The sequence below is a fragment of the Acanthisitta chloris genome, unplaced genomic scaffold (assembly GCF_000695815.1).
Source record: "Acanthisitta chloris isolate BGI_N310 unplaced genomic scaffold, ASM69581v1 scaffold42054, whole genome shotgun sequence".
In the NCBI taxonomy this organism is placed as follows: Eukaryota; Metazoa; Chordata; class Aves; order Passeriformes; family Acanthisittidae; genus Acanthisitta; species Acanthisitta chloris.
The window spans coordinates 1-11,706 of NW_008670573.1; the positions used below are offsets into that span (position 1 = coordinate 1).

Below are 11,706 nucleotides of genomic sequence, written 5' to 3' on the forward strand. Positions count from 1 at the left end.
TGCAATCCCAAATCAATAGAGGAACATCCTCAAGCAGTTCATTGATAGAAAAACTGATGGGCAGAGAACTGCCATGACAATGGAAAGTAAATATTGCTACAATGAGAGAATCCTAAATCAGCTAGCTGGCATACAATAAAAACCTTAGTAATGGCCTAATCCAAGATTCCTACAGACATGATCAAACACTGTTTCTGACATAAGAAAGCAGATGAAGATTGAAAAAATCTACAGAACAACAAACATTGTAATAATAAAGCTATTCAGGGTTCTAGAGCACAAACATAGTACCAATTGCATCAGCAGGAGTGTCCATAGTTATATCTCATTTTAGCAACTGCAAATTCCTTTAAATTTTGAAACATAAACAAAATAAATTTAAAAATATTTTAGATATTAATATTTTTAGGACAATCAAAGCATGAAGAAAACAATTAAACTAATTTTAAGGTTTCCTAATTTTAAGGACCAAAATGATTTCACGGATGGAAGCTCCTACCTGTTTCTTGAGTCGGGAAATTGGGTGAAAACGAGATTGGTAGCAACTTGCACAGTTCATCAGTGGTTTTATGACCATATGTTCCTGATTTATGAAATCACAGACAATGCACAACAGTTTCTTTTAACTGTCATAATCATATGCAGACCTAGACTATATTTTATGCAAGCTACCTAGAGCACCGACGTCAATAAAGACTTCCAAATGTCTCAGGGCTGAAAGAAGTTATCAGCACAGTGACTGGTTAAAGCACAATTTTGCACATTTTAACTACAAAAACTGACAGCAGCTGACAGAAAAGTAAGTATTCTGTTAATGCAGCAGAACATAATACATCTTGAGAAACTAAAAAGAGCTGCAACTAATAAATGGAAGATTTATCTCATGGGTTGCTGTATGACATTGAAAGAAGCAATCCCAAATATAAATGGGAAACTGGGGAGAGCAAATACAACAGTCACTAATGCTGAGAAACACACTGCTAGACGAAAAGTGTTTAGAAATTCACGGTATAAGTATGGATACAAGTAACACCTCCATTAGTGAGCCACCATAATTTATAGCATCTCAGAAAAACAAAACCTCAAATACTACATACCTCAGTGGGTGAGCAACAGCTGTTCTATGTACCTTTCAGATAATTCAGCACATAGACAGGCTAGATATCAACACAAGTTGACAACTAAAATTAACTGTTATTTATGGATCAACCATGTGAATAAGGAGTGGTTAAGCCAATGAATTAAGGTACAGTAAGATAGGGTAATCTTCTGGAAAACTTTCTGCACTTATTTCACTACAAAACTAGGAAAAACACACTTTCACAATTTTTTACTTGGAGGAATACTCAATTTCCACAAAAAGCAGCTGTCAAGAAAGATTCAGTCATAAAACTCTCTAAAATCAGGTTTGGCAAATAACTGAAAAAAAACCTTCTGAAAACATAATATTGATCCCTACCTTAAAAGAAGACATATCCTCATCTGAAAATCTGCAGAGAAGAGTAATTGCAAATGCAACCATCTGATTAGCTACTTCTCTAGGAAATGTTTCTAGATCGATCTCTCCATGGCTTAAACGATCTCTTATACGTGGGCCCTCTTGGTGGTTCAAGAAATCCCAAAGAAATTCCTGTGGAAACATACCCCAAGTGTACAGAATTCTATTCTACGCGTATTCACATAGAATTTAATATGTTCAGTGTATAGAATATCTCTGAAAGATAAGTATGTAATCAAGTCTATAGGAAAGGAGAATTCAGATCTGCAGAAAAAAACCCCAATGCAAATTATGCTCCTAACGACAAAAAAAAAAAAAAGGGCAACTCATCCATCTTGGTAGCTTCTGAGGAAATTCAAAACTAATACACACGCTATACTGTGTGAGCTTACAACAGATTTCCTTCAGCTTTGTCCCAAGTCCTCCACTGCCTCTGGCAACAGGACAGTAACCTCAGATCTCCTCTATATTCTCAAAAGACCTTTAATTCAACACCCCTAGTTTTCATGTTGACTATCTGGGTGGTAAGATGGAGAATGTGTTCTGGTAGGTTTGAGCTACATTTTTGTGCCATCTGCCCAGATAGTGCAAAATGCTGGACAAGCTGGACATTAGGCAGGATTTCTCATCAGAAAAGGTGATTAGATGATGGAACGGACTGCCCAGGGAAGTGGTAGAGTCACCATCCCTGGAGGTGTTTAAGGAAACACTGACTGGATGTGACACAGTGCCATGGTCTAGTTGACATGGTAGTGTTAGGTCATAGGTTGGACTCCATGATCTCAGAGGTCTTTTCCGACCTTAATGATTCTGTGATGTGTCCCAGAAGCAATGAGGAATAAGTTTGAATTTTCTCTGTACGAGGCATCAGTTTTCCTTTTGCTCCATTCAGCTGAACTTGAGAAGTCTAAAAACAAATACCTCTGAGATGTCTGTATTTCAGAAAGAAAAGTAGCCCTATATAACCCAATATAACTTGCCAGGTTCTACTTTGTACCCTTCACAATGAAAAAGGCTAACATGCTTCGGGTTCTAAGCTGTTGGATATAAGCTAAATGAAATAAATACTTATCAGGCATCATAAAGATATTACTAAATTAAAAAAAACCCAACAAACTAACGCAAGAAAAAATAAAAAACCACAAAACCACCACAAAACTTTCAAAACACTTGCCATGGCAGGCTCCTCAAGAACTACAGGTAGCTGATTGACTTCACTATCCAAATGCTTTGCTAGCATCTAGAAAAAAAAAGTAATTTGAATAGAAATTTCTTATGCTATTGAAAGCCAAACAATCAAAGAAGGAGCACCAACTAAGGCAACCAGTTTCCCCAGTTTTAAGCAATTACTTCTGCCACTCTAGAATCAAAGTGCCTAATTACTACTGACAGACAATTTGAGATTATTCAAAAGACTTGCAAAATTGAGATTTCTGCTTGTAATATTTTATTTATTTATTTTTAATAACGGAATCTAGAAATAATGACAGAATGTTTATTTCTGTGAAAAATTTAAATATAAAACCATTTAGAAGAAAATAGTCTGTTCACTACAATTTGTACTAATTTTGATATTTTCTGGAGGATTCTGAATTTAAAGTGTTTACTCTCTATCATCTTTTATTTGGAAAATGCAATAAATAATGTCTTATCCAACATAAGAAAGTGTATTCTGGACTCTAGTAATGGGAAATGTGTACGTGCTTAAATTCTGACAGTGATAAATATTTTTACAAAAAAATAAACCACAGTACCTCATCGAAAGTGGTGTAGAGAGCAGAAGACTGGAACAAAACACAATTAATATTATTTGGTTTTCAAACAAAAACAATTAACTAGACATGTATATCAAATTTTTCATGCATTTGCATGAGATACCAGAAGTGCATGAATAGCAAAAAACCCCAACCCTTATCAATGAAAAAAAGGGATTTTGATTTTGTGCTGAGTTTTTTAAAATAAATATAGCATGGTCTACTTTCCATCCTAAACTACTGTTTCTAAACATTAACCTTCAAGTACTTTTTCAGCCCTTTTTACTGGCAGACATCTTTAAAAAAAATTCAAGGCGTTCATGAATCTCCACTGGAAATTTGTAACTAATGTTCCACAGCTGATTGAAACTTTTTGGGGGTAAATCTGCAAATGTTTAGACACTATGCTTTAGAATAACTATTTTGCAAATATTCTAAGCACTAAATCACAATTGACTTTAGACAGAAATTTTACCTCAGCTGTTAGCAATCGATTTGGACATTTATTAGTTGCAGTGAAGAGCAATCTAAGTCCAAGTTCCAGCTGAGGAAGTAAGAGAATCATACAGTCAGCATACCTGAAAAATTAACAGAGATATCCGAAGAGGGTTTTTCTCCTTTACAAATAGAATCCAAATAGAAATTAGAGACATTTCAGACTCACAGTCTCAGGCCAAACAAGCTGGACCAAAATTCCTCTGTAATGCATTTTGTAAACAAACAATAAATGACTAATTGCACCAAACAGAAACTGACAACTGAGACTCGAATACTTTAGTGGAAAGGTGGAGCACGGGAGAGGAAAATAAAACACACAGGTTTTTTTTTCATAATTCAAAATGTTAATATACAAAAATTGATTTCCACTTGCTTTGTAACCCTTTCCTTTTTTGCTACATCTGCAACAGCTCTTTTCAGGTTTCAAAATACAGCTTATGACCTTAGTTGGCACCAAATAAAGTAGTAAGTCCGCAAACTTCTGAGAGATCATCATAACAATGCATAACTATTCATTGTTGAGCAACAGAATTAATAAAAAGCTTTGGAATCTACAAATGCAGACATATAAATATAGAATAAATTCTTTCTATATTCTGTTTAAAAAAACAACAAAAAAGAAATGTGACTATTACCTGCTTTGCCTGAAAGCTTCTAAAGCAGCCATCCAAAATGGTAACATTGTCTTTAATACAAAACTGGACAGTTTTACAAGCTCTTCAGCTACAGAAAGTGCTTCATGATTAAGATCTGCAAGTGAACAAAACAACACTGAAAGACTACACACAATCTACAGTTTACTAATTCATTCTCAAAATTTCACCGAGAATGTAATAATATTTCAACATTTGTAAAAGGAAACTTAAAAATTACGCAATTTATTTTAACAATGCAAGTACAATGGTAGCCACATTTAAGATCAGAACTGGAGTTTGTAAGATTGCATTTCTGGTGATAATATAAAATTACGGAGTAAAAACAGTTACAAAGTTGTGCTTACTTTTTATTGAGATTAAAAGACTACACAGCAACTGGACCCAGCTTCGGCTGAGTAATCTTCCACCTACCTCAAATACCTTAAAGAAGTGTAATATAAATAATAATTTCTATTCAGTCAGAATCAGTACAGTAGAATGAACATTTGAGCATAAGCACATTGGTCCTATTCAATAATTTTCTGTGCTGACATTTAGCATAATAAATTAACATTTCCTACTTCAATGTTAACCATATAATGAAACTCACACTTAGGGATTCATATTATAAATATCTTAACCAAGAGAAAGCTTAAAATGCTAAGTGCAACTTGATTGCAGTAGATGTTTTTTCAAAGCAAATCGCCAACTATAGGATTTACACACCATAACGATAGGAATGTTATCAACTTGATTTGGTTCCCAAAAGCCCTGTCTCAGTTTCATGGACAGATGTTCCACCTGCAAACTGATCATGTAGCACAAATTGATCATGACCACCATTGACACCAAGAATGCCCATATGCTCTTGCTGCCTTAAAAATAGTAGAAATAAACAAAATAAGGTCTGTGCATGGGGTGATTAGAATATTTTAATCTGACACTTCAAGACCTTCCCTGAGAAAAGCATTGGTATACTGAAGATGTGTTACCATCCTTCACTCTGCTTCAACACTCCCTTCCGTGGTAGGGGATGGGGGCACTCCTGCTGGTGAAACCCATTGATTCCAGAAAGAATTAGATTTTGTAAAGGCAAACTAGATGACTGTTACATGAAATGAACTCTGATAATCCAAAAAATGGAACATACAGTTGAAGCCTTTTAGAAGCAGTCATGTGTCAGTTTTCAATGTGTTACAATTATTTGAGAATGTAGTATTTTTTGATTCATTAGTCAGTAGAACAGCCCACATATTAAAACTTTGTCCTATAAGCATGATTAATTCATCTAATGACAGTATATACAGGTATCTTAGTTAAGATTTAATCTTAGCGCTCTGGAAAATGCATTATTTTGAACAGCACTTTTGGATAATGAAACAATAGCAAATACAGGATAATAAAAAACTTGCTAATGGTTAAATACTTGCCTGGAAATACATCAAACTCCTCTAAGCTAGCAAGAACCACATAAGGTCGATGTACTAAAATGCATTTAGTTTGCAGAAGGTAAGTCTGTAACAACTGACCCAATCCTGCAGTTAAAAAAAGCAGCATAGCACAATACCTAGGGAGAATACCATTATACATTAGAAAAGCTCATACAAATAAATCTTGTGCAAAGAATCAACATTTGTGAGTTACAGACAAACGGGATTATCTCTCTTTCATAGAACATCCAAAACCTACACTCCCCATCTGAGTAGGGGCACAATGTTATTATTAATGGCATTCACAAGCATGAAAGAAAATAGAAGAGTAGAATTAGGAAAAAAGCATCACACTATTCAACACTGGCTGCTGTTGCTCCTCCTTCAACCCCATTCCCCTGCCTTTTGTTCTGAGTTATTCCTGACTGTCCTGACAGGGCTTTTAAAAAACAGTTAAGCTCTCTTGCTTTCCCTAATAGTACAAAAACCACTGGTTGTAATACTGACCATCTTTAAAATGGCTGAAGTATTCTATGGAAACCCATTTCCAAAAGCAGCAGCAGCAGGGGAAATCTGTTGGGATACTGCCAGAGGCCTTTGGTTAATTTTTTTTTCTCCAGAAGAAAAATAAGTTTTACTAAACCTCTTTATAAGAACTTGAAAGTCTGACTGGTAAGAAAATGAGAGGGTTTTTTTTTTTTTTTTGGTAACTTACTTGTCAGGAATTTCTTGTGGGGATGCAAATCCATGCCACAAAACATTACGAAGATTCAGACCACATGGAGATCCAATGAATACCCTCAGTACATTCATCTAATTAATAAACAAAGTGATTACTGCATGAAGAAATCCATTATTTATTACCTTGTATCTTTCCCTCACTGAAAACTTCAGAAGGTATTGAAAAGCTACAATGTCTACTGTCAAGATGACTGGGACAGCTTGTCACAGTAACAGAAACTCATTATTTGCAATTCCCAGTATTCTCTGAAAGGAAACCTTTCAGTCTACTTGTACAGGTTATAGAATATAATACAGAAAGAACAAAACTAGTTATTAGACATTTCAAACAGTTACGACAGGCAAACAAATGAGATCAAGTTTAGCTCTTGTAGTAGAAATGCACCATAATTTAATGCAAGTTAACATAAAATAGAGAATTTGCACTCAAAGCTGTATTCCCAGCTCACCAAACAAAATAGGAAACTTTGGGTTATTTTTAATTGCAAGAATTTAAATATTCCACATGCCATGAAAGTTCATTAAATAATCCCTATAACACAACTATATTGGCTACTAATTCAAGTTTCCACAGTTCATACCCAACCATAGAATCATAGAATGATAAAATTTTAGAGGTTGGAATGGACTTTACAGATCATCTAGTCCAACCCTCACCACCCTCACAGTAGAAAACCTTTTTCTAATATCTAAGCTAAACTTCCCCTCCTTCAATCTGAACCCAATACCCCTTGTCCTGTCATTGCAGTTCCTAATAAAGAGCTCCTCTCTGGTTCCCTCGTAGGTCCCTTCAGATATTGAATATTCAATATTTCGTCCTAACAAAGAACTTGCATTTGTAAAACCGTATGCAAGAAACCACCTAACCTGTTTACATAAGAGTGTAAATGTCATCAGAATTTTGGGGTTATTATTTTTTTTGCACATGGGGGATGAACAAATTAGTGTCCTCTATTTTGAAAAATTCTAATGTGGGAAATGCTACAAAGCTTCTTACTACTGTGGTGGTGAAGGGGAACACAGCTTTTCACAGCCAGTGCAGGATGTGTGTTTTCAACCAGTGCATCTCAGAATGAGGCGAATGAACTCTGCAGCTTGCTCATCCCCTTGGCAGATATGTAAAATTTTACATATGTAGGTTTTTAATGTGGAAAAGCAAGAACTTATGAGTGTGACTTTAAAAGTATTTCCTCTACAATATTCACTATTTTTACCATATATCCCCCAGACAGTAACATGCATAAAATGAAAATACATCTATATTTTTACTATATACTACAGAATTTGCAAATGCTTCCTCAGCACAAGTAAAAGCTATGCTTGGAAGCATGCCACTAGGCAAGAAGAAAACCAGATCATTATTTTTTACTTTTTTCAAAACTATGCACTTACTACAGCTTGTCCAAAGACAGCTGCGAGCTGCTCAGAAGCAAGCAAGTCTCTTAGAAGGAAAGGGCAGTCATTACCATTCAGCAAATATACCTAATAAAGAAAAAGCAAAACAGGTAACATAGATAATGCAGTATACATTGTATTTCAAACATACAACTTGACTATTTCACCCAGTAACCACTTTAATTATTGTAAAAACAACAGTCAGACAAATCCCACTGAATCCTTAAAGGGGCTTTACATTCTGTAATTTCATGGCAAATAAAATTTAGGCAATATGTCAGAAAAGAGTGGATATCCTACTTAATGCTCCCATAGTTAGGCTTTTCATTGTGTCTCTACACGTACTGCTCTGCTCTTCCAAAACATCCACTAGAAAAACCCCAGTAAAGCACAAGAAGAACATGTAATCAAGGGAATAAACTCTACCAAGGACACCACATTTCATCCTCACTCTAGAAATCTATAGGGTCTATCATTGTTAAAGGAAGGAGACTTGTGGTTTGTCTTCTGATTCAGGCTGTTCCTAGATTTTATCCATGTTGGGCAATCTCAGCATCTCTTGTTTCCACTGCTATGACACCTTCCATTCTTTGTATTCTCTCTGATGTTTTCCAAATCTTTGGCAATTTTTCATTACTTCAAAACCTACCACTCCCCATACTTGGGCGAATTGGTTTGTGTCGATGTGAGTTAGCCCATTGTTCTTTCTCTGGCATTTCCTTCTCCAGAGCTCCTTGTAGATATTTAACAACCAGCTATTTTAATTTATCTATGGGTAATATAGCCCACCAGCAAAGACTCGTTAAATAGTTGTTGCTCCTTTCTTCCCAGGAAAGAAGTTATCTAGCAGCCAGTTTTGCCATGCTCTTGCCACTCATCAAAGAAGTTACTATACCATCAGATCTTCTGTGGAAGCTATGCTGCTCCTCATTTCAGTTAAATAAATCAAAGTAACAAAGACCTACTATGTATATATACTGATTAAACAAACTCTGCTCTTTCTTAATTAAATCGGTTAGTAACAGCACTCACACAAGCAAATCTACCAGCACAGGTGAAAGAGCCTCAGAAGATGCTTCCATTAGCACAAGTGGATCCAGAAAAGAACCTCTGCCCAAGTCAAAATCATAGAATCATAGAATCAACCAGGTTGGAAGAGACCTCAAAGATCATCAAGTCCAACCCTACCATTTTTACTAGACCATGGCACTAAGTGCCACATCCAGTCTCATCTTGAAAACCTCCAGGGATGGTGAATCCACCACCTCCCCAGGCAGTCCAAAATGGACCTGGGCTGCTAGTGTACTACTATGGTACTGAGTGACCTCACTCTTTTAATGTGCAATTAAATTCAAGAGCTCATTCCCATCTTGTAAAGGCAAATCTGCAATAGAGTCCCCATCCTGACACCTACATCACCCAGGGCTCGCTCCAAACATGATGTTAGCTTCATTAATCCCAGAGCAACTTCAGAAGTTTGTGTATACTGCAAAACATCAAATACTTCAAGAAACACCTGTATGAAGGGAGGAAAAGGAAGAATATTGTGTTAAATATTCAGAAGGAAAAACAAAATTGTCAAAGGCACAGAGAAACCTAAATATTCCTCTGTGATAGCTACTACGCAAATGAAGAAAGAAAAATGTGCTAAGGAGATAAAAATGTAGATCCTTGGAAAAAAATTTCCCTAGAGCACCTCTTGTATTTTCAGTTGCAATCTATCTAGTGCCTTACAGCTATAAAAATTACCCACAATAACTTGACATAGCAAAGCTTGATATTAGGCACAGATTATTAGCAAAACAAAATCCTATGATGTTAGCTTAGAACGAGCCCAAAGCCCCTCATGTTCTCTAATATAAAATCTAATTACAAAGTCAGGAAAATGACAAGCAACTACATATCAGAGAAGGACAATTAGCTACAAATTCTAAGCATTTTGGTTGATGGATCTCTCTTTTGTGTTCTTACATTAAACTTTCACAAAGGGTTCACATGCCAAAATACAAGTTGTTAACAGGCATTTCCATACCTCTGTGCAGTTTGTCCAGTGGAACCATGATGCATACTGAATTACAAACTGCTCCTTGGTCAGAGATTTGAAGTGCAAATTGACAGATTCACATACAGGTCCTAATGATCGTATGCTTTTGATATAATCCAGACTTTGACCTTAAATTGAGAAACAGGAGGTGATTACAAGACCAACCTTCCCAAATGTCCACCAGTATTTTAAAACTCACAATGAATAAAACCTGCTACAGCTTGTGTACATATTTAGCATAAAGAATTTTATCCAGGCTATTTTAGCACAACTACTACACTATAATTTACTGTCCAAAACACCACACAGATGGAATACTGAAAAGTAAAATTGTAGTGCAAAACCAGGTATAAAAAAAAAGCAATTTCTCCAAATAAAACAAAAAAAACCCAACCAAAAATCAATCAAAACAAAACCTCAATGCAAGAAAATATGGAAGTAAATGGGATCATTATGCTTTTGTTGAAATGGGAAGAACCTCCTAGAATTTCTACAGAAATTCCACATAATCAAGCTGGAAGCTAGAGCAGGCTGAGCAGGCTCAGTCAAGTTGCACCACTTACACCCTTTAAAGAACAGAGATTGATGTGGTACTTCACAGAGTGGTATCACTGCTTCTTTTTGGTGGGACACTTTTTAAAGGAAAATAAATTCTCTTGTTTTTTTGCAACAAATTCCTTGTGGCAGAAACATGTACCATTCTCACCACACCAGGAAATTAATAACAGAGCTTGCATGATGCAATTTTGGCAAATTAAAATTCAATTAGTTCATCAGGGCATAAATTATGATTTTTTTTAAAATGACTATAAACTATTCCACATACAGAATGGAAGCCAAATGGTACTTATGTACAAGTTAAACTCGGGGGAAAAAACCCAGAAGCAACAGCAACAGAGAGTTTTAAATTTACCTCAAAAGGAATATAAAGAACACAGAAGAAGACAATGATGAGGCTGGAGAGAAGCAGAACTGAACTCCTTATGTTGCAGGTACATTAAGTTGAAAACCAAGGTGAAGGCAAAGTAGCAGCTACTTAAGTAGCACAGACTACACAGACCTTAGGAGCCAGGAAAAACCAAACACCAAATGTGGATGAAAAATTTAAAGCTCTTTGTAGATATGAACTGTACATACTCTAATCTCCAGCAAAGCTAATGCTGTACTGCAACAGAATGATATTACTAAACTAGGACTGCTAGGAACTGTGCTGAAATTCTGCATCAGTCTTGAATGTATCACTACTACTACAGCAGGTAAACACCAACCTGATTCAAGGTAACACACATGCTCTGTAACAGCTTGCCAACATACTTCACCATTTCCAGATAAAATATTATTAATATCATAAGTGTCTTTCTTCTCAAATCCAAGTTTGCAAATCATGTAATGCACAGGTTGAGAAAGACAGGTAGTGATCGAGTCTGACACTGCCATCTAGAACAAACACACAAAAAAAATTCCTCGTATCAAGAAAGCAGGAGAACAAAGGAAATTACTAAAACATACCTATAACCACAGCTATAGAGGAAGTAATACAGCATCTGTAAACAAGCTGTTAAGGTTTGTAATGCAAGCTTCATCCATGCCTATGATGAAAGGAACTCTTGAGCAGAACCACCTTGGCAAAACTCAGAGGAAGAATTGCTTCATTTTCATAATGCCAAAATGGTGTTTTTAAATGCCAGGATGGTATATTTCTGAGTGCTTT

At 35.8% G+C, this 11,706-nt stretch overlaps 1 protein-coding gene across 1 annotated transcript; it reads right to left on the reverse strand.

The window, feature by feature from the left end:
• Positions 1 to 499: 499 nt before the first annotated feature.
• Positions 500 to 11,432, reverse strand: ERMARD (ER membrane-associated RNA degradation; the record flags this gene model as incomplete). The annotated part of the gene is made up of 12 exons (XM_009073719.1): positions 11,264 to 11,432; positions 9,984 to 10,123; positions 9,366 to 9,467; positions 7,949 to 8,038; positions 6,531 to 6,628; positions 5,816 to 5,952; positions 4,386 to 4,500; positions 3,728 to 3,830; positions 3,253 to 3,282; positions 2,673 to 2,738; positions 1,460 to 1,630; positions 500 to 583 (listed from the first exon to the last, which is right to left on the reverse strand). Coding segments are annotated over exons 1-12 (1,305 nt in total), but the record flags the coding sequence as incomplete, so codon positions are not given.
• Between the last annotated feature and the right edge of the window lie 274 nt (positions 11,433 to 11,706).